This window comes from Salminus brasiliensis, chromosome 4 (genome assembly GCF_030463535.1).
Source record: "Salminus brasiliensis chromosome 4, fSalBra1.hap2, whole genome shotgun sequence".
Classification (NCBI taxonomy): domain Eukaryota; kingdom Metazoa; phylum Chordata; class Actinopteri; order Characiformes; family Bryconidae; genus Salminus; species Salminus brasiliensis.
The window spans coordinates 46,845,174-46,869,316 of NC_132881.1; the positions used below are offsets into that span (position 1 = coordinate 46,845,174).

The following is a 24,143-nucleotide window of genomic DNA, read 5'->3' on the forward strand; positions in this document are numbered from 1 at the left end:
TTTCTCTGAGTAATCTTTTGTGTGTGTGTGTGTGTGTGTGTGTGTGTGTGTGTTATGGCATGGTATTAATGGCCCACTCTCACTCTAGCCTTCAGCTCAGTTTCCCCATCCAAGAACCACTACACGTCCTCCACCAGCGAGGCGGTTCCCCCTCCCACTCTGTCCCAGAACCAGGCCTTCTCTCTACCCCCTGGCCATGCTGTCTGCTGCTTCATGGATGGGGGGGTTGGCCTGTATGACATGGGGGCGAAGAAATGGGACTTCCTTCGAGATCTGGTAGGAATGCAATCATGCAAAAGTGCAAAAGCATCTGTTCCAGATGTTCCCTCGCTTGTCGGTGCGGTATGTAGTGATGACGACCTCAGTGTTGTAACACTGTCTGATCTTGCCTCGTCTTCAGGGTCATGTGGAAACTATATTCGACTGTAAGTTCAAGCCAGACGACCCTAACCTGCTCGCCACAGCTTCCTTTGACGGGACAATCAAAGTGTGGGACATTAATACCTTGACCGCAGTTTACACGTCTCCCGGCAACGAGGGCGTGGTCTACTCCCTCTCCTGGGCTCCTGGTAATACTACTACTACAACTACTACCACTACTACGCCTAATAATAATAATAATCATAATAATAATAGCAACAATGGTCATAATAACAATATAGCAGCACTGTCATGCGGAAAGCTTGTATCTCCAAACCAGCAGGGAAAAAAAAAATAGAGCATTGTGCTTGGGCTTCCACTCACTGGCCACTTTATTAGAAACACCTACCTTGTTCTTCCATGCACTGGCCACTTTATTAGAAACACCTACCTTGTTCTTCCACTCACTGGCCACTTTATTAGAAACCCATCCCTTGTGCTTCCACTCACTGGCCTCTTTATTAGAAACACCTACCGTATGTCTCCACTTACTGGCCACTTTATTAGAAACACCTACCTTGTTCTTCCACTCACTGGCCACTTTATTAGAAAACCATCCCTTGTGCTTCCACGCACTGGTCACTTTATTAGAAACACCTACATGTGCTTCCACTTGCTGGCCACTTTATTAGAAACACCTACCTTGTATTTCTACGCATTGGCCACTTTATTAGAAACCCCTCCCTTGTGCTTCAACTCACTGTCCACTTTATTAGAAACACCTACCTTGTATTTCTATGCATTGGCCACTTTATTAGAAACCCCTCCCTTGTGCTTCAACTCACTGGCCACTTTATTAGAAACACCTACCTTATGCTTCCACTCACTGGCCACTTTATTAGAAACACCTACCTTGTATTTCTACGCATTGGCCACTTTATTAGAAACCCCTCCCTTGTGCTTCAACTCACTGGCCACTTTATTAGAAACACCTACCTTATGCTTCCACTCACTGGCCACTTTATTAGAAATACCTACCTTTTGCTTCCAGTTACTGGCCACTTTATTAGAAACACCTACCTTGTGCTTCCACTCACTGGCCACTTTATTAGAAAACCATCCCTTGTGCTTCCACTCACTGGCCACTTTATTAGAAACACCTACCTTATGCTTCCACTCACTGGCCACTTTATTAGAAACACCTACCTTATGCTTCCACTCACTGGCCACTTTATTAGAAACACCTACCTTATGCTTCCACTAGCTGGCCACTTTATTAGAAACACCTTGTGCGTTCCAACTGGCCACTTTTTCCGAAACACCTGCCACTGCGAGGCAGATGCTTAAAAGCCTTGCTGTTTTGCCAGTGTGTAGAGTTATAGCTGTTTTCTAAGAGTTATATCCTGTTACCTAAAGGAGACCTGAACTGCATAGCAGGGGCCACATCCAGGAACGGGGCGTTCATCTGGGACGTGAAAAAAGGGAAAATGATCACCAGATTTAATGAGGCAAGTAAAAGGAACTCACGGGAAACCATTTATATGGATCTTAATCCTACATTACAAAACTGCAACACGTGTGTAATTGTGTTTTCCTGCAGCATGGCAAGAATGGCATCTTCTGCATTGCGTGGAGCCACAAGGATTCAAAAAGGATAGCCACATGTAGCGGAGATGGGTTCTGGTGAGTGCTTGTGAATCCAATTTAAAGCTATTTGAATTCTCCTATTCCTTCTGTGAGGCCTGATGTCCTCATCTCTCTGCCTGTTCTTCATTTGCATAACGGCTCCAGTATAATCCGAACCATAGACGGTAAAGTTCTCCATAAATACAAGCACCCAGCCGCCGTGTTTGGATGTGACTGGAGTCAGAATAACAAGTGAGTATCTCAGCCTAACTCTGCAGCCAACGTGCTAAACATCTGCACCCCCACTGCACGTCCATTAACCAGCTAACCTGGCCAGTTTTTTAGAAACCTCTGTGTTGCTACCCATCAACTGGCCACTTTATTAGAAACACCCTGTACTTCTATTCACTGGCCACTTTATTAGAAACACATACCTTGTACTTTCACCCACTGGGCACTTTATTAGAAACACACACCCTTTACCTCCACTCATTGGTCATTTTATTAGAAACACCTTGTGCCTCCACTTACTGGCCACTTTATTAGAAACACCTACATTCTTGTGCTTTTATCCACTGGCCACTTTGTTTGAAACCACTGCATTGCATGCTCACCAACTGGCCACTTTATTAGAAACACACACCCTTTACCTCCATTCATTGGTCATTTTATTAGAAACACCTACCCTGTACTTCCACTCATTGGCCACTTTATTAGAAACACCTTGTGCGTCCACTCACTGGCCACCTTATTAGAAACACCTACATTCTTGTGCTTCAATCCACTGGCCACTTTATTAGAAACCACTGCGTTGCATGCTCATCAACTGGCCACTTAATTAGAAACACCTACATTGTGCTTCCACTCACTGGCCGCTTTATTAGAAACACCTTGTGCTTTATTAGAATAATTATTATATTATGGTTCAGTCTTCTGAATTATTGATCGTATTGTAATGATGCTCTACCTGTCTCTCTCTCTCTCTCTCTCTCTCTCTTTTCTCCACCCTCTCTCTCTCATCCTCTCGCTCTCAGAGATATGATCGCGACAGGCTGTGAGGATAAGAACGTAAGAGTGTATTATTTGGCCACCAGTTCAGATCAGCCTCTGAAGGTGTTCACAGGTCACACAGCCAAAGTGTTCCATGTTCGTTGGTCTCCTCTCCGAGAGGGCATCCTCTGCAGCGGCTCAGATGATGGGTAAGGTGGTAGCCATAGTGTTCGTCAGCAGAGGACAGCAGTCCATCAGCAGTGACCATTCTGAGGGTTACTTATGTTAGGGTTATGTAGGTGTTTATATGTGCGTTAAATATGATATGTTAGGTTTTCAGAAAATTGCTCATTAGGCTGAAATCAGACACATCAGATTTTTGTAACTTTTTTTTGTAACTTTATTATTATAATATATTAATTATTATATATATATATTATTATAATAATAATCATCATCATCGTCATAATTAATTAATTAATTTATTAATTAAAATGTAATATCTCTGATGTGATTTCACTGAGCAATTTTATTAGAAACACCTACATTGTGTTCCCCTCGTGCACAAGTAACAATAATAATAATAATAATAATAATTATTATTATTTTTATTTATTTATTTATTTATTTATTAAAATTTAAAATGTGATTTCTGATGTGGCTCATGAGCAATGTGCCTTTCTCAAACCAAGGATGCTTTACAATAGCAAAACAAAAAGGACACACACACACACACACACTTTCCCATCACAATGTGACATGACTCGATTCTTATGAGTGGGTTATGGTCCAAAAGGCCTGCAAGAGTCACTCAGCTCCAAGTCCACAGAGTGTGGGTATAGAGTCATTTGGCTGGACAACCCAGAAATCCACCTGGACACAACAAACAATCGTAAAAAATTAGGACACCCCATGAAAACCTTTTTACTATATTTAAACATCTGGAGGTTTTATCTTCATGTGATCAACACTGAGAGGTGGAGGTAATCTGCCTAAACCCACACACCTGAACAAATGTCTTTAGTCATCATTTATAAAATATAATTAATATAAATGTAATTTTCCTGTGAGAAAAAAGTTCGACCCCCCCCCATATTTATTACTCTTTTTTAATATGTAGAATTAGAAGCAGGAGCAGAACATCAGCTGCAGATGATCAGAACATGGTTGGTAAGGGTTATTCTGGAGGAGTCGTCGTGTCTTATTTAAACCTCAGACGTTTAGTCTGGTCTGCTGTTGATTGATGGTTGAAGTGAGGGGTGAAGAAGATCAGCATCATGGCCAGATCCAGAGAGCTCTCTGAGGCCTTCAGAAAGAAGGGTGGAGATGCAGAGGAGTCTGTAGATGGAAGGGGTTTAAAAAGATCAGCCGCTGTTCCACTGTCCACTAAATCATCTACAAGAGGAACAGCTGACCAGCATGACCAGATCAGACCATGCTAGCAAGTTCAGCCCAAGAACAGAACCTCAAGACGAGACTCCAACAATGCTAAACTCCACTGCTTCAGTCTGTAGTCACTGATTAAGTGTGTGTGTGCTCTGCAGGACGGTGCGTATTTGGGACTACACCCAGGACGCCTGTATTAATGTGCTGAGTGGTCACACAGCCCCTGTGCGAGGGCTCATGTGGAATTCTGAGGTGCCGTACCTGCTGACCTCGGGAAGCTGGGATTACACCATTCGCGTGTGGGACACCAGAGATGGCACCTGTCTAGACACTGTCTACGACCACGGAGCTGATGTTTATGGTACTGCTATGAGTACAGTTCATTCTCTTAATGTCTGTGATGGCTTTTGGTAAACATGCATCATACTATCCTTAACGATCATCATTTATTCACCATGTTTGTTACACAGGTATTTAAAATAATAATTTCTCACTTAAAATAAAATAATATAAAGTGAGAAATAATTGTGTTCACCAAGCACTCCCTAAATGTCTATGATCGCACCTTCAGTTTTTACAGCATAGACTTTGATGATTAAACATCTCAGGTAGTAATTTCCAGATGTTATTTAGTGATGGTTAGCTTAATTAATTATCAGAGGGCTGAAGACATATGGGATAGATTTGCTCTGTAGTTATGAGCTACGCATAATTAAGGCATAATTGAATCCACATACAGATGCAAGAACTCTTTGGAATTACCAGTACAAATGCAATTTTAGTGCAAATGCACAACAACAATGTTAGGACAACACCAGAACCTTATCCTGCCTGTGAGAGCACCCTGATTTGGGGCTGCTTTGTTGCCTCAGGGCCTGGATTCCATAAGGGAAGAATGAATTCAAAGGTGTATCAAAACATTTTGAAGGCGAATGTAAGCTGAATAGATGTTGGGTCATGCAACATGACAATGACCCAGAGCACACAAGTAAAACCACTCCACATTGGTCCAGAATCCCTCCTCAACATTGTGCAAATCGTATTTGCAGCTGCAGAAAATGTTAGTGATGCTCCTAAAGTGGGATCTACTGGGTATTGAATTCATTCTATTACTTTTTCTAACCGGCACTGTGGATGTTCTCAATGTATCCAATGACATAAAGAGTACAACTCTAGTTTAGTTACACTGTGTAACGATCAGACCATATTTTCTAGGTAATACCTTGGGAGTCACTCACCAGTTAGCATGGTGCTCACTACAAATTCACTGTTACAGTATGGTCTATAAAACCCCAGACCTATCACTGCATATAACTGAAACCATCACTGTGCGAACAGGCCTGACCTGCCATCCCAGCCGACCGTTCACCATGGCCTCCTGCTCCAGAGACTCCACCGTCCGGCTCTGGTCCCTCGCGCCTCTAATCGCTCCACTGCTGGTCAACATCCTCACTGACCACAGCTGGGATGACATCATAGGAAACACTGGTGAGTTTTTTTGAAAAGTTTTCTGAGAGACAAGACCAGCCTAGCAGAATGATGGGTTTATTTGTATAGTTTAATTTAACATGATTTATGTAAATAAAATGTAATTATCAAATAGAATAAAGAATTACAAAGTGCATTAGTGTTAATAATAACAATTAATATCAAATATTAAAATACATAATTAATATATAATTGTTACCTTTTAACAATTATTTCACATGGTTGGTTGCCTGTAAGCCAAATGTGGCCCACAGTTCCAATGTAAAGATGAATATTATATTATATTATTATAGATTGCTGCTATATCTGGGTCACAATACATTTGCCATAACTGCCCAGCTGGATCGTATGTGGCTCAGAATGATCAATCAAGTCTGCTTTTGTTGGATTAGCTGTCACTTCTGTCCAGGGAAGAAGGCTTACTACTAGATTTAAGATGAGCATTGCTGTGAGGACTTGATTGCACTCAGCAAGAAGAACATTAGTGAGGTCACCCTGCCTCATCCCCAACTCTGACCCAATTCATCCCAAAAGTATTGGATGGAGCACCAATCATCATTCCAGAGCTCAGTGCTATTCCAAAGAGTCCTGTTCTATTGGCAGTACTTCTGTACAGGGACTAAGCAAGCTGTGGGTGTGTGCATTTGCACATCTGTGTCAGCAATGGTTACAACTTAAAGTAGCTGATTTTGTATTATTGTATTAACTAGTATTAAAATGAATAATTCTTTTTTTGTTGTTCAATAGAAACATTTGATAAATATTTAAATATATATTATTCAGTATAGTACGAAATATTACACACACACATATATATATATATATATATATATAATGCTTTATTATGTTTTTATTATATGTTATATAATAATAATAATTATTATTATTATTAATATTATTATTATTATTATAGATATATATGTGTGTGCTTTGTTTTAATATAAATAAGTTATAAGATATAAGATATATATATATATATAATTCATACTCAGTGAGCCTGTAAAAAAAGATTGTTCGGCCTAAGCCAAGATAAGGTTTTCTCATAAAGTGTCTGGTGGACACAGTGATTAATACCCCCCTAATGTAAACAAACAGGCTAGCTGGTCATAAACTGGCCAGTGCAGAATATGAATATGGCAGGTAGTGACACACAAGCTGTGTATGACCGGTATTGTTAAGAGGTTCAAACTCTGTTAAACCTCTTTAGTCTCAGCAAAGAACAGATTTTTCACTTCTGAGCTACAGTGGTGTGTGTGTGTGTGTGTGTGTGTGTGTGTGTGTGTGTGTGTGTGTGTGGTTCTCTGGGTGTAGATCGGGCAATGGTGCCTGGCGCTCCTCCTCTCCTTTGTGGAAAAGTGTCCAGAGACATCAAGCAGGAGCTGGACAAACTCTCCAGTGACGTCCGCATGAAGAAGCTCCGCTGGTTCTCTGAGTGCTTCTCGGTCAGTAAAGCAGAGTATCTGAACACCAGAGCCAAGCACAGATGCTTTCCTGTGAAAGTGTGTGGGTGAGTTGGTGAGATGTCATGTGTTTGCAGCCTCCGGGAGGGAGCCATAACCTGTGGGATTTGGTGGCTGTGATTAACGGGCAAGACGACAGCCTGCTGCCTCAGAACTACGGCCAGGGCATCATGCACATGAAACACCTCGTCCGCTTCAAAACGGTGGGTAATGTGTTATAATCACAGACTGCTGTTCAAATGTTTGAATCATATACTGTAATAATATCACTGTAATAGATAGAAGTTTATATTGTTTAAAAAATGTAATTATACTGTAAATCAACTACAACTCCATCACTTCATTCTCACTGTTATCCAACTTTACTGTAATATATATAGCTGTAATAAACAAAATATTAGTTGTACAGTGCCGGCGTCATGGATTAATTTAATATATGTTGTATGTTTAAAAATATGAAGTTTTATATAGCTTTATTCTAATGTTGTATAGAGTTAATTACAGGTAGACACTCTCACTGATCACTGACTTTATATTTATTTGGGTTTATTCTAATGTTATATGGAGTTAATTACAGGTAGACACTCTCACTGACCACTGACTTTATGTTTATTTGGGTTTATTCTAATGTTATATAGAGTTAATTACAGATAGACACTCTCACTGACCACTGACTTTATGTTTATCTGGGTTTATTCTAATATTATATAGAGTTAATTACAGATAGACACTCTCACTGACCCCTGACTTTATGTGTATTTGGGTTTATTCTAATGTTATATAGAGTTAATTACAGGTAGACACTCTTACTGACCACTGGCTTTGTTTGTTTGAGTGTATTCTAATGTTATATAGAGTTAATTACAGGTAGACACTCTCACTGATCACTGACCATGTTTATCTGGGTTTATTCTAATGTTATATAGAGTTAATTACAGGTAGACACTCTCACTGACCAATGACTTTATGTTTATTTGGGTTTATTCTGATGTTATATAGAGTTAATTACAGGTAGACACTCTCACTGACCACTGACTTTATGTTTATTTGGGTTTATACTAATGTTATATAGAGTTAATTACAGGTAGACACTCTCACTGACCACTGACTTTATGTTTATTTATTCTAATGTTATATGGAGTTTGTTATTGTATGTATTATTCTGTTGACTCTCTTTCTTCTCTAGTCTGAAGCTCAAGAGCTGACTATAGTGAAAATGTCCAAGTTCGGAGGTGGAATTGGAGCACCCAGTAAAGAGGAGAGACTGAAGGCAGCAGCTGAAATCCACCTGCGATTAGGCCAGATCCAGAGATACTGTGAACTGATGGTGGAACTGGGAGAGGTACATCCTTTAAAGAGAAGTTCTTTAACAGCTCTTTAGTAAAGGCAGTGGTTATAGTCATCCTTGACAGCTCAAAGAACCATTTGAATAGTTCAGGGTTAAATGGTTCGTCTCTTTGATGGAGAACATCTTTTGAAAAATGGCAGCAAAAGGATTGTGCTGTAGTTACAAAAGTCAAAAATTATGCTTTTAGTACTTCAAAATCTTACATACTTTACAGCTCACATCTGTTCACCGTAATCGCAGTTGAGTTGCAGTTTCAGTTCTTGTAAGTTCTTCTGCAAAATGTCCATATTATACCAAAATATTGGGGAGAACTGGCATAAAAATAAAAAACACAGTGAAGATAGTAAGAAATGACAATGTTGTAAACTCTTAATAATGAAAATGAGTTAATCTGAGTCATGAAATTTTTGCTATTATTAACTTCCATTTCTCAGTTAATCGTTTTTGCACTCATTATTTGCTTCTGGAATCCTTACTTTGCTCCTACAATCTTGTGTTTTGCTCTGCTTTCTGAATCTCCTGGAAAGGGGAAAGCTAGCAAGCAAGACTCTTTAATAATGAAAAAGGGTAATCCACAAAAACAGTAGTCCAACAAGATCCAAGTCCAAACCAATGAGCCAGAAGAGTGCATGGAAAAGGCAGGGACAGAATCGGGAAACAAAGTGGAGGTCAAAACCAGGAGAGGGCGGTATCCAAACACCAAACCAAAAGGGGGTAGACGAGAAGCGAAAAACGGTAGACCTGTTGCCGACGACAGAACGGGTAAATAAACGCTCGGTATGCAACGGCAATCGATGTCAAAACTTAGGCTTAAATACAAAACCAAAACAATAGACACAGGTGAGACAGGTTAGTACTCTGGTGACTTAGGCCGTGGAAACTCTCCCTGATTGGTTGCTCGATATCCTATGACTGTCATATTGGAACGAGGGGTACTCTGGGATATGGAGTCCTTGTTGGAGGTTGGAGGCAGACCCGGGAACGTGACAACTTCCTCAGAGTGAATCTCCAAAGCTCGTTACATGAGCTAACAGACATCCATGCTGGCGAGCATTGCACAGTGGGATAGGGGGGAGAGGGAGGGCCGTCCAATGAGTTAGGCTATTGGTCTCCCATCCAGGGGTGATTGTAGTATCAATGGGGATCAGACTCAGGCATTCCATTTGTATTTTATAAAAAAAAGAAATAATAATAAATCATTTGCATGATAATATGTAATGATTATCACTATTATGATTATTTAAATAAAGCTTCTGGCACAAAATGAACTCTTTCTATTGACTTTTACTTGGTAAAAAATGTAGAAACAAGAGAAATAATCCAATAGAAATTGAGTTTCTACAAACTCTGTCCAGTTCTACTGATTCCTGTGTAAGGACGGTTGTCTTGTAACTGTGAATCTGTCCTTGCAACCTCCAGCACTGAGGTTTGAGATCCATGATGTGATATCAGAGACTCCTTTTGATCTGAACAGTGTGCTTTGATCTAAGAAACAGCAGGTATGAAGGTACAGCAGATCTTCTGGTCTTTCTTTTTTTTTTTTTCTTTCTTTTTGATTCAGTGGGAGAAGGCGCTGTCTGTGGCTCCTGGAGTGTCCATGAAATACTGGAAGAAGTTGATGCAAAGGTGTGTTCCACAGAACCCAGCACACACTCCATACCCTCACCAGCCACTTTATCATTAACACCTCCTATGTAGCTCCACCTTGCTGCTGTACAGTAAGAGACTCTACCTGTAGACTGACTGAAACACCTGGATAGTGGTGCTATACCGTAGGCTGTTCTCATCGCATTCATTTGCCGTCATGCAGGAGAGCAGATCAGCTGATGCAGGAGGGTAATGATGATGTCATCCCATACTGCATCGCAACTGGAGACGTGAAGAAGCTGGTGAATTTCTTCACCTCCAGAGGCCAGCTGAAGGAGGCTCTGCTGGTGGCGCAGGTACAAACTCAAAAACACAAACGTTCTTAGTCTAAAAAAGCAAAATTGCTCTTGTCCTGCAGTTGATCTTGCAAGAAATGTGTGGTGTCCAGCATTTGGGTCTTCAGTTTTACAATGAAAGCTACAAGAAAAGGCTCCAGACCCTCTGGAGGTATTTAGTAATTCCTAATAGGTGGTTTCCGACACTGTGTGACTCACTGTGTTCTATAAACATGGACTAAATTGGGACAAGACAAGCCTTAACAGCTCTTGCTATTGATGTTTGGAGGCTTCCATTGGCTGTTAGCTACATTAGCCTCAAAGCTCTTTGGCAAATCTGAATTTTGGGTTGGAGGAACACTGTGTAAATGTAATTACTGGTCAACATACACTATATGTTCTAAATATTTGTGGACACTTCTAATAAGTGCATTCAGGTGCTTTAAGTTGCACCCATTGCTGAGACATGCACACACATACACAGCTTGTCTACATGAACCTATTGGCACCGTGCCTAATGCCAGACATGGGCTAAAGGGGTATGAAGCCCCCCAGCATTGAGCTGTGGAGCAGTGGAAGAACTGTGTTCTCTGGAGTGATGGACAGTTCTCCATCTAATACTTTTGGGACAAGTTGGGGATGATGAGATGGGATGATGAGCATCATCCAACATCCTGACCTCACTAATGCTCTTGTTGCTTAATGCAATCAAATCCTCACAGCGATACTCCTCCAAAATCTAGCAGAAAGTCCTTTTCCCTGGAGAGTAGAGTTTACAGTTACTCCAAAAAAAGCAGGATCAGCTCTTTTTAATACTCTTTAATATTCTTCACTCTTTCAGAAGAATCATGGAATGAGCAGGTGTCCCAATACTTTTGTCAATATAGGGCATGTGAGGAGTAAGAACAATTTAAGTTTACTTTCAAAGCTGTTACTAAGGTAATTGTATTTGTGTGTGTGTGTGTGTGTGTGTGTGTGTGTGTGTGTGTGTGTGTGTGTGTGGTGATGTGTTGATCAGGGAGCCCGTGAAGGCAACATCCACGGGCCTCAAATTTCCTCTATAAACCACTCTGCCGGCCAAGACAACGACAACATTGAGACGTATACAGGGTTTGTACACACACAAGGCAGTCTTGCTGAGCTGTAAGAACCAATGGTACCTCACCACCAGAAACCAAATGAACTGCAGGGCTGTGGCAGCAGAATGCATGTTCCGATCAATGCTGCTGGGGTAGTGGAGGTAGATGGGTGAAGCCATACAGGAGTCTGAAAACAAGGAACAGGGGTGGGCTATTAGAGATCAAATCAAATCACATCAAATCTATTTATATCATTCTAGCTCTGTCACAAAGCAGCTTTCCACAATCAGTAATTAGTACAACACAAGAAATCATCAACATAAGAAGACAAGAAGACCCCCAGTGAGCAGCCAAAGACCACAGTGGCAAAGAGAAACTCCCTCAGAGCTGGAGGAAGAAACCTTGGGAGGAACCAAGACTCACAAGGGGGACCCGACCCGTCCTCCTCTGATCAGAACTATTTATAAATGATTGATTATTGTAAAGTCACAGAACCACCTAAGCTGTTGAACTGCTCTGGTGTGCAACATATTCATAATCATAATATATTAATCATGGTGTAGTAGAACGTAATATAGTCATGGCAGTGATGGTCAGAGTGGGTAATAGTGGTGATATTAATAGTGGCAGATAGTTAAAGAGTCCAAAGATGAGAAGTGCAAGGCTGGAGCAGAGCTGCAAAACTGTTGCTGTAGTCCTTCTAAATCAGGTTAAGAAGATAGAGATGATGAGAGATGATGTAGGCTCCATTTGGATATGTTCGATTAGCTCTTAGGGCTGATGGAGTTCAGTTCAGCTGGAATGGCTGTTTTGTACAATACTGTCAAACCATTACAACAACATGAACAATATTAATGTGTATATTGATAATAACAACACCGACAACAGCAGTAAATAAAATATAAATAAATAAACAAACCAACATAAAAAAATAAAATCCCAAAAATAAAAATGTAAAAAATATACAAATATTATTAAAAAAATAATACATCTAAATTAAAAACATATGGCATATTTAAATATAAATAAATAAATAAATTATATATATATATATATATATATATATATATATATATATATATATATATATATATATATATATATATTAATATGCCATATGTTTTTAATATAATACTATTAATAATAGTAATTATAATATATATATATATATATATATATATATATCTATATATATATATAATGTCATCTGTCTCGAGATGTATTTGCCTCCTTTAATACGCAGGATGTTATTGGTTTTATTATTATAACTCATAAATTCATGCAGTCACTTTAGAACAGAGGTCTCCAATCCTGTTCCTGGAGAGCTGCCTTCATGCAGGATTCAGCTCCAACCCAAATCTAACACTCCCCATTCAGCCAATCAAGACCTTCTAAAGGCAGTTGTTAGCAGGATCAGGAAAGGTGGATTAGGGTTGGATCCAAAGAGTGCAGTGAAGGGAGTTCACCAGGAGAATCCACTGTACCTCAGTTCAACATTCTGGACACCTCTCTTTATCTCTCTCTCTCTCTCTCTAGGCTGCTGCATGGAGTGTGTAAAGAATTGGCTGAGTGGTATTTCCAGGATGGACGTGCAGTACTGGCCGCCTGTTGCCATCTGGCTGTGGACAACACAGAGGTAGCATTTCTATTTATTACATATTATATCATATATATATATATATATATATATATATATATATATATATATATATATATATATATATATATATTTATTACTTCACTTATAATATCTCTTTAAACTGCTCTTATTCTGGGGCAGAACAAATGCATACAGAGGTCCCGGGTGGTCCAGTGAACTTAGGCGCTGTCATTGTGATCAGAGGGTCGCTGGTTCATATCCCGATCAGACAGCTAGCCATCGGCAGCCAGGGCCTCTCGAGAGAGCACAATTGGCCTTGCTCTCTCTAGGGTGGGTAGATGGTGCTCCCCCCCACACATCACTCTAGTGCGGCGCCGGCCGTCACTGGCGTCTGCTAGCCGGTGCGCCAAAGCCGGGTAAACGGGACTTCCCTCCAGGCACCTGGTTGGTTGCCTGTTGATGTTGCATCAGCGGCAGTTCGAAAAAGAGGTGTAACTGGCTGGTCTCACCCTCACTAGTGTCGGGTGTACCAGGTTGGGTAATTGCCGATTTAAATTGGGAAGAAAACGGGTAAAAAAAAAACAAAACAGAAAAAAACAGCAATGTACACAGAAGCCACCAGCTGTAGCCAATCATGATCACTAGCAGGAAATTCGGAGGCCTTGGCAAGTTAAAAGATACTTTGGCACATTCAGCACCACAAAATTAATAATCTGAGGTGGTGTTTGTATTTTGTGGACCCTGCTGATTTCAGAAAATCCAAATGATTACATTTTATTTGTCAAATTATTGTTTTTTTATTATTTGAATTTATTTTTATTATTAAAGATGTGTATTGTCACTTATTCTACCTAAAACAGTATTGGGATTACATGCTTGCCCATAAGATCACTTTTTTTTTTCTCGAATGTGCATCTCTACGAGTCTGGCAGACGTTTAATTCCAGGTATTTCATCAAACAAAGCTGAGTTAGCTGAATCTGCAGACTATGAATGGCATGAAGTCCCAACAGCAGAGACAAGAGAGCTGTGATTGGCAGTCGAGGTTATTTCACCATAGTGATTTCTGAATGCTCTCAAAGTTCAGATATTAGCACTGTGTTTAAATCTGAATAATAACTTCTTTACATTATAATTATTATCATCAATTCTTTGCATTATTTGAGAAGTTGTTTTTAAACAGTTGTCATTTCTGCAAATAAATAAATTCTTTAATTATTAATATTTTTATTTGGAATTTAGGGGAAATGTTGTCCATGGTTTATGAAATACAAGCAAATGTGCATTTACTTTAAACACATTGCCTATAAATAGTAAAACCAGAGAATCTGATCATGTAGGGTGGTCTCATTATGGTTTCCGGAGCTGTATGTAAACTATGTGTACAGTCATATTTAATATTTTGAGCAAGACTGTAAGGTCATATATTTTATGTGTTATAATTTGTATGTTTATATATTGATATTGTTATATTTTGTTAATAAAATGTGCTAAAAGTTACCTTGTACTACCTTGTAGTTACCTTTACTGTAACTAAACATGGCATCCTGCACACAGCTCTGCATGGGCAGGACTTCTCAAGACTTGAAATTCTTCAGTTTATCGAACGTTAAACTGATGCCCAGTAAATATATATGCAAAATATAAATCTGAATATAAATATAAATGCAAATATAAAAGAAAATAAATGATGTAAATATACATTTAAATATACAGTAGATGTAAAATACCTCTGAAACAGTGTTGTTTGTGTGTGTGTGTGTGTATATGTGTTTAGTTGGCGATGGCCAGTCTGATCAGAGGCAATGAGCTAGAGCTAGCGGTGTGTGTGGGGACAGTGCTTGGAGAATCAGCCAGTCAGGCCACCCACTACGTCCAGGAACTTCTGGCCAGGAAGTACATGACCACTGCTACATGGTAAGGGCAGTCTGTTCAACACAGGCTTTCATCATTAAGACTAATATTTGCACTGTCCGTTTTATTAGAAACACCTTGATCATCCACTCACTGATCACTGTAGCTTATCTGATTATCAGCCCCCCACTCATCCCATCCTCCTTATTGGTCAGTATCTGACCATATCAACCACCTAATATACCATAGCAACCATCTACCAAAAGCAGGTTCACCCTGTTGACCACGCAGCAACAGCCTGGCAACTCCACATATTGCTTAAGTCCATCTCCATCATTTCCCAAAAACAAAGGATATAGTGTAGCATTATATCCACACTATATGGACAAAAGTATTGGGACGCCTGCTCATTCTTTTTTCTTTCCAATTCAAGGCAGCTTTAAAAAGAGTTGATCCTGCTTTTGTTAGAGTTACTGTAAACCCTACTGTCCAGGGAAGAAGAAGGCTTTCTACTAGATTTTGGAGCAGCATTGCTGTGAGGATTTGATTGCATTATGAGCATTAGTGAGGTCCGGATGCTGGATGATCACCACCCCAACTCATCATCCCCATCACCCCAACTCGATTTCCCATCCAATACTTTGGATGGAGCACTATCATTCCAGAGAACACAGTTCTTCCACTGCTCCACAGCTCAATGCTGGGGGTCTTTATACCCCTTTAGCCCATGTCTGGCATTATTAGGCAGCATGGTGCCAGTAGGGTTGTCTGGTTTATCTGCTCTAGAGAGTCCTATTCTAATGGCAGAATTTCTCTACAGGACCTAGACAAGCTGTGTCTGTATCTGTGCCAACAATGGGTGCAGCTTAAAGTAGCTGAGGGGTGTCCACATATATTTGGACATGTATTGGACTTCCGTTATAGCTAGCATAAACCTATAGGCCTTTATGAATGCTTTGTCCCAAACTAGCTTCCCGACCGCCTGTAGACCTGCAGCCGTCACACCCTCAGTGTTCATCATCCTCTCTGTTTGGTGTGATCAACACTGTGGCTCAAATCTCACCTGTTCTGTTTTATCATCTCCATCTATCTCTAGCTTTCCATTTGTGGGAAACAGGTAGAACCCTTTTCAGCTTTGCTTCTGTGTCTGTGAGCAACATCATAGTCTGCATATCTGTCACATTACTCACAAGCACGTCTTCATTTTGTAATCAGACATGCTGTTATTATGTTGATCAGCTGATTGATAACAGCCACTCAGGGTATGCCCTCATGCTCAGACCTGAGAAGGTGTGAATTGATGCTCAGGTACTTCAATCAACATCTGTTTTGAGCTTTGTTTTAATAGTCAAACGTCCAGACAGGCCTCTTTTGGTAGCACTGTGAAATGACCATTTACTGGTCATAGACTTACTAGGAAAATAAATGAACTCATAACAGATAAATACTGACTATACACCGATAAGCCATAACATTAGCACCACTGACAGGTGAAAAAGTGAGAAACACTAAATATCTTCATCTACAGTGACATCTTCATCTGTCAAGGGTGGATATATTAGGCAGCAAGGTAACAGTCGGACTTCTGGAGTTCATTCCTTCAATGTTCAGATCTGTTTTGTCAGCACAAGCGGGGCCCTACTCAATATTAGTCAGGTTGTGCTAATGTTATGGCTGATCGGTGTACTATACTATGATATACTATAGTAGTACTATAGTACTAATACTATACTATAGTATACCATACTTTACCTGCTTCATATAGCTGATCCTGTACTATACTATACTATACTATAATATACTATACTATACTATATATGCTGTAAATATGATGCTATACTATGCTATGCTATACATCCTGTCCTATATTATCTTATACTATACTAACACTGTGCTATGCCAGACTATACTATATGTGCCGTATATATATATTGTTCTGTACTATACTATTCTGTTATACTATATATGTTGTATACATCCTGCACTATATATATATATATATAGTATTGTTTGTATGATATAGTATCGTACATGATATATACAGCATAAATTATATAGTATACTATAGTACAGAACTAATAATTCTGTGTATATATATATAGCTCCCAGTTCCTTACTATAGTATACTTTACTTTACTTTATTTAATATATTTTCTATAATACTATAATACTACTATAATATACTATATATAAACGCTATAATAAATCCTACATATGATTAAATACTATATTAAATACTACATTAAAAGAAGAAGTTGTGAAGAACCTTTTACAGATGTAATTAACCCTCACTTGACATAGAGGTTCTTTACCTACTTCACACTGATCTGTGGCTGTAGCTAAAAAGCACCTTATATTTAAGATATGAACTCAAAGAGAGAGTGTTCAGTGTAATGCTCGTTCGACCATTTAAGAATCATTTTACCAGAACAAGCTCAGTATCATTTTCCCTGCTCCTACTAAATGCAGTTGAGAGTGGGTTAATTATGTAAAGATATTTGAATATAATATACCATTTTCAGCTTTAAACCGGATTACTACAGATCCCTCCATAAATGAGTCCCAATACACAGCACTGATGCTTAAACACTCTCTGTCCCTTACAGTATAGATGTCTGTGTGTGTGTGTGTGTGTGTGTGTGTGTGTGTGTGTGTGTGTGTGTGTGTGTTTTCTCTCACTTTCTAACATGCATGCTGCTCCGCAGGGACCTGGCTGTCAGGCTGCTGCAAATGATTCCTGATAATGAGATCCTTTTAGCCAAACTGTGTGCCTTCTACCCGGGCAGCTCAGCTGAAATCAACGACCTGCACGAAAAGGTGACCGCTGCAAATGATTCTGCATACAGCGTTGACCGAACCTCACAATGATAGACACAATTATAGACAAACACAACATAGAGAAACTAACACCACCCACAGTTGTACCGCTCATGTGTTTTATTGAGCACATTGAGTAAACATTCACAGTGCAGGCTAGAAAAAGTAAGTGAACCCTTAAATTATTAACCTGCCGATCCCCTTTAGTAGCAGTCAAACTCTACTGAATGGCACTGAGCCATTCCAAACCTCAAATCTTTTTTTTTCAGCTGCTCTTAGCTCCTCATACATTCTCCTGTTTTGGTTTTAAACACATTGGAATTCATTGTTCCCACAATGACAGTAAGGCGTCCAGGCCCTGAGGCAGCAAAGCAGCTGCAGCCGCAAACCATTAAGTTTGTCAAGATAGGCCACAATGAGATGGGCCACAGTGGGGCACTTCCATGGGTGCCATTGTTGTTGTTTGTTTTTCTAACAGTAAACATGTAAACAAAGATTTTTGCAGTTTGTAGACTCTTCTGTAGGTTTTTTGTTGCTGCCTTTGGGTCCTTTAATTTCTCACTTTTCATAACGAGAGTAGCAACAATATGACACGTCTTCTAAGGCATAGTTTAATTACCCTAGTCATATTTGAGAAGAACAAATTTGTCAGTAACCAGGCTTAGTGTCTGTTTGAATGTGTAGAGCAACTGCAAACCTAGTCTTCCAGTCTCTTGTCCTTAACGGAAACAAATTTGACCAATTAGCTCTTGCAGAAGTCATTAACACAGAGGCTCACTTACTTTTTCTAGCCTGCACTGTGGATGTTTAGTCAATGTACTCAATAAAAGGTGTGTTTTTGTGTTATTACTTTAGTCAGACTGAGTTTGTCTGTACTTGTAACTTAGATAAACAATAAGATCATATTTTCTTAGCAATCAATGCAGAAATCCTGATACGTCCAGACCGCACCTGGCCCTTAAAGGGAGGGCGTGAGACAAACTGATTTATTTAGGTTTATTACTGCACGTTACACCCAAAAAAACACACCCTGATTAATTAAGAGACTCAGTACATGACTTTTGAGTGTTTCAATCCGAGCAAGGTGAACTTCTCTCATTGTTGCGACAGCAAAGACACACCGACACGCCCCTAAATCAAGTTGTGCTCAATAAGTGATTGTGTGTTATTAGTTTAGTTAGATTGGGCTTTTCTATACTCCAGGTACTTCCAATTGTTCACCGCTTACCTTTTCTGGCAGCTGTAGATATCTAACTTATTTGTCTTGCGTTCTTGCCTTGCTGTTTCGTTAGTGCGGCCTGCCGAGCTTGGAGGAGTGTAGAGAGCTGGCGGAAGCAGTACAGGGCGAGGGGGAAATCCTCCAGGCAGTGAAATATTACCTGCTCAGCCCGGAACCAGAAAAAGCTCTGCCCATCGGGATCACATTCGTCAAAGGTGTGTGTAAGTGAGTGGGGGATGAGTGAGTGAGTATAGTAGTGGTGGGATCCACTGTTATTATATTATACTATACTATGTATTATATATTACACTATACTAAATGGCCACTTTATTAGAAACCGCCTCTCTTGCAGAACCATTTTGCTGGTGTTTGGTTATTCGATCTGTTATCTATTGATGCACAGTTTGTGTTAGACTCTAGCCCTTCATCGGTGGTCAGTTTCTGACCCCAGAGTCTGGATATTTTTCAGTGGTGGTGGACCAGCTCTCAATCTAGCAGTGGCACTGACATGCCCGATACACTCGGACCAACACAACATACACTCTACAATGAGCACTGCCATTGCTGAGAACGGACCATCTCCCAATAATATCTGGGCAGTCTTGTAATCCTAAACTGACCAGTGATGAATAGGGTAAAAGGGGGCTGATCTATAAGGCAGCTTTTGTTCCCATCCTCACAGAACAGTTGAGCTGTCCTGATTGGACCGTGGACTCAGTCTATCCCATCCTGGACCTACTGAGCTACATCAGGACTGACCGGCTCATTCTGACCAAGTGCAGTGAGTAAGTGTGTTTAACCTTCCTCATGAAAGTATATCCAGGTGACCTCTAAAGTTAAAGTGGTCCTGTGAATTGAATTAAAATATTGATATTGCTACATCATAAGATGAGTAACCTCACCAACAACCCTCCCTCCCGATCAAACAAATGAGCAAGCTTTGTCAAATAGTAATAAAGTATGCACAATCAGCCATAACATTAGTACCACTTAGGTAAAGTGAATAACATTGAAGATTTGCTTCCAGTGGCACCTGTCAAGGGGTGGGAGCTGCATACAGGGCAGCATGTGAACAGTCAGTGCTTGAAGGTGACAGGTGGCAGGTCCTGTGGAGGCATCAAGCAGTAGTCAGCACCTACCAAAAGTGCTCCAAGTTTTGGAGCAAACGATGACACTTGATTTAAAATAATAAAAATACAAAAACATAATAAGAAATTTTAATAAATTATAATTCTCTGTGGGTATAATACATTTTCCCCATAGAGAAAATCTGCTTAGACCCTAATAAGGCATGTGCAGAGTGGTTCCAGCCTGTTACACCCCCCCCCCCCCCCCACTCATGTTTATCCATGTGTGTTGTCTTAGGGACCGGAACGAGCTGCTGATTCTCTGTGGCTATATTGGAGCTTTATTGGCCATTGGAAGGCAGTACTCCAGCATAGTGCCAGCACTGTATGAGTACACAAGGTAAGGGTCAAAGTATCAGTCTGCAGCTTTAATGTAAGAGGCCTGGTCTAATCCCAGGCTTGTCTTTAAGCACACATTATATATGATGGAGGAGGAGGAGGAGGAGGAAGAGCTGGTTGGTGGCTGGTGTGGTGTGTCAGATAAAACCACTACCTGCCAGTGAGCTACTACACCACGTGGGAGACTGGGGTTTCGATTCCTGGTTTGGGTGACTGCGTTGTTGTGCTACATAAATATGAGTCCTTGGGCAAGACTCCTAACACTACATTCCCACCTCTGTAATACCAGTAACCCTGTAGGTCACTCTGGATTAGGGTGTAAATGTAAGAGCTGCATTTCAGACACGTAACCCCACATTCACTCTCCATCTGTCACTCTCATCACTCTTACTCTTACTTGCTCTCTATCTCTCTTTCTCACACTCTCTCTATCAGCCAGTTGCTGAAGAGAAGGGAGGTGGCTGTTCCCCTGCAGATTGAACAGCTGTCAGTGGAGCTGGAAGCCTGGAGAGCCTGCACACACTCGCTCAACAAGTCAGTGTCACACATATACACACACACATATACACACTAACCCACCAAACACTCAGTTTGTCAAAATCCGAGCTGGTTTCAAATGCTTTGAACTGGTTTTTAATGGTCAAATTTGGCCATCCGGGTGAAAACAGGTTAAGCTTCTTAGCTTTTAACCAACATAGTGTTCCACATGTTCTCATTTGAGGTTGACGGACTAGCTGGTCTACCAGCATGGGCAACTGTGGGACCTGTAATAGAACAAAAAGCTTGGGCATTCAGTTCTTCATTTCTCCCACCAGAGGAGAGGAGGAGACGCCTTACACTCCCCCGATGGAGGCGCAGAAAGCTGAATATAGCCGGCTCCTGAGCCGAATGAGGGAGGAGCCTCTGAGGGGCCTGCAGGGGCCGGACTACGTCACAGGCTCCAGCCTGCCCAGCCACTCCGATGTACAAATCTCCTGCTTTACTGGCCTCAGGATACAGGTAAGCACACACACACACACTTATCTTTTTGTCTTTATAACAGTCAAGGGCAAAAGTCTGAAGGACGTGGTTGTGCCCAGAACAGGAATTTAAGAATTTAATTAACCTGCAATAAATAATGTGAGACTTGAGTATTGAACTAATAAATGACATTTGTAATTAATAGTGGCAATAGCCGTTCCTCAAGCAGTCAGTGTAAACTCTGGTAGCTAAGCAGGCTAACAGGTGGTAAATAGTGGCTAAAAGTTTGTTTCTATGTGTAATAAGCTCTGTATATGTGTAATAAGCTGTATATATCTATATGCGTAATAAGCTATATATATATAATATATATATATATATATATATATATATATATATATATATATATATATATATATATAATAAACTATATATGTGTAATATATATATACCTCTCTTTCTCTCTCTCTCTCTCTCTCTCTCTCTATATATATATATATATATATATATATATATATATATATATATATATATATATATATAATGTGTGTATGTGTGTGTGTTATAAGCGATATATAACTATGTATGTGTAATAAGCTATATATATATATATATGTGGAATAAGCTTATTACACACACAAACACACACACACACACACACACACACACACATATATATATATATATATATATATATATAGAGAGAGAGAGGGGGAGAAAAGGCTTATTACACATATATAGTTTATTATATATATATATATATATATATATATATATATATATATATAGCTTATTACGCATATAGATATATACAGCTTATTACACATATATGTAATATGCTTATTACACACACATACACACACACATATGTATATATATAGAGAGAGCTTATTACACATATATAGAAATGTATAGCTTATTACACACACACATATATATATGTTTAATACACTATATATATATATATATCTATACCTATATATATGTCTAAAGGTGCACGCTGAGTGGAGTGTTGACTATGGGTTATACTAACGTTTCTCTCTCCGATGTTAAGGGTCCGGTGTTCTTCCTGGAGGACGGCAAGTCATCCATTTCCCTCAACGATGCCTTGATGTGGGCCAAGGTGAACCCTTTCTCTCCACTGGGAACCGGGATACGCCTTAACCCCTTCTAAGCACACATTCACTTGCACATACGCACACACACTCTCATACTCTCACACAAAAGAGGAGTGTACCAGTATTCAGTCCAGTCAAGGACAAGGACCACAGCATTTAAAGTGGGGGTGGGAGGGCCGGGGGGCTACGTGCCTCGGCTCTCTGGGAGAAAATGCGGGGACGTCTGCGGGGAACGGAGGAGGGACATAAACTGTGATTCAGACGATGCTTTTTGTGTATCACAACGTGTATGCACCACTAATTTAGCTTCACCATTGATCCAGATGGAACCGGGTGCCACCAGCCCTGGTTTGGAGGTCAGGTGGGCCTTGATGGTGGAGATGTTTTAGGTTTGTTTTTATTTATTTATTTATTTAATTCCTTTGTTTGTTTTGGACAGTGTAAACACGGACACACATGGGATGGATCTGAATGTTTGAGTGTTTTTTTCTTGATTCAGCTCTTAGGACTGAATAGGGATCGGGGGAGGTGGGGGGAGGTGGGGGGCGCTATTCTGCACGTGTGCTTGCTTGCTGCCTGGGGACGATTTTTCGCTACGTGTGGTTCTTAGATGAGAAATCTTAGGGTTTCTTTACTTTAGCGTTCAGCCGGCTTGGCTTGGGTGTCTGTTCTGTGATGAGCTCTAGACGCGCACTTTTCTTTTTTTATTTAAGTGGAACCACAAAACAAGCTTTAATAGATTAACTGGGGAATTCCACTATTTTTTCAAAAAATCTGCATAATTTAATGGATTAGATGTAAAGAACGTCTTTAGAAAATGAGGCTCTGAACCTTACTGAGCCAGGATTGGTTCAGACAGTGGTGGTAAATGGACCCAGCTTTCTGAAGAGGTTAATGCCTCTAATGGTGGAGAGTACTAGCAGGCTTGATACCAGAAGGGTCAGTGGTTCAATGCCCTGGACAGAGCTTTCTCCTCTCTCCACAGTCATGGATGAGGTGTATTTGAACGAGACATTGAACCCCTTGAGCCCTAGGCTTAGTACTCACTTATTACGCAGAAACTACAGATTGTGAATTATTTGGTAACTGTTTGCTTCAGGATATCTTATGGAATCCCACAGGGTTCTAGTTCAGGGCCTATAAAACTGTTAAGTATGATACGTGGGCCTAAATACAGGGTCTAATGGGTTAACTCTCACTCGGGGTTTGTATCCACTGTCACAAACGGCTGAATTTCATTGTAAAATGCCTATAAGATGCACCAAATAATTAATATTATTATTTTTTAAATCAGGTAATCTACTGATTCATTTTTAGATCAAATTAATATATTAATTACTAATTTATTGATTATTCTAAAGTCGTTTGTGTGCTTTTATAATAAATAATTGAACCATACCAATTATTTAAAAAAAACATTATATTTCTGTTCATTTTCTTTAATCATCTTT

The 24,143-nt window shown here is 39.9% G+C and overlaps 1 protein-coding gene across 2 annotated transcripts in view; it reads left to right on the top strand.

Moving 5' to 3' along the window:
• Window positions 1-23,211, top strand: part of wdr17 (WD repeat domain 17) — a 45,683-nt gene extending 22,472 nt beyond the window's left edge. For both annotated transcript variants that reach the window (XM_072678579.1, XM_072678578.1), the window contains exons 7-29: window positions 89-276; window positions 401-569; window positions 1,777-1,868; window positions 1,961-2,043; window positions 2,152-2,238; window positions 3,021-3,185; window positions 4,521-4,723; window positions 5,701-5,850; window positions 7,162-7,292; window positions 7,388-7,513; window positions 8,497-8,652; window positions 10,220-10,284; window positions 10,469-10,601; window positions 11,599-11,690; window positions 13,196-13,295; window positions 15,036-15,175; window positions 17,818-17,929; window positions 19,222-19,363; window positions 19,831-19,933; window positions 20,514-20,615; window positions 21,050-21,148; window positions 21,430-21,613; window positions 22,629-23,211. In XM_072678579.1, coding sequence (XP_072534680.1) covers window positions 89-276; window positions 401-569; window positions 1,777-1,868; window positions 1,961-2,043; window positions 2,152-2,238; window positions 3,021-3,185; window positions 4,521-4,723; window positions 5,701-5,850; window positions 7,162-7,292; window positions 7,388-7,513; window positions 8,497-8,652; window positions 10,220-10,284; window positions 10,469-10,601; window positions 11,599-11,690; window positions 13,196-13,295; window positions 15,036-15,175; window positions 17,818-17,929; window positions 19,222-19,363; window positions 19,831-19,933; window positions 20,514-20,615; window positions 21,050-21,148; window positions 21,430-21,613; window positions 22,629-22,748 — 2,942 coding nt within the window. In that variant the 3' untranslated portion in view covers window positions 22,749-23,211. The remainder of the gene's footprint in view (window positions 1-88; window positions 277-400; window positions 570-1,776; window positions 1,869-1,960; window positions 2,044-2,151; window positions 2,239-3,020; window positions 3,186-4,520; window positions 4,724-5,700; window positions 5,851-7,161; window positions 7,293-7,387; window positions 7,514-8,496; window positions 8,653-10,219; window positions 10,285-10,468; window positions 10,602-11,598; window positions 11,691-13,195; window positions 13,296-15,035; window positions 15,176-17,817; window positions 17,930-19,221; window positions 19,364-19,830; window positions 19,934-20,513; window positions 20,616-21,049; window positions 21,149-21,429; window positions 21,614-22,628) is intronic.
• The last annotated feature ends 932 nt before the right edge of the window (window positions 23,212-24,143 follow it).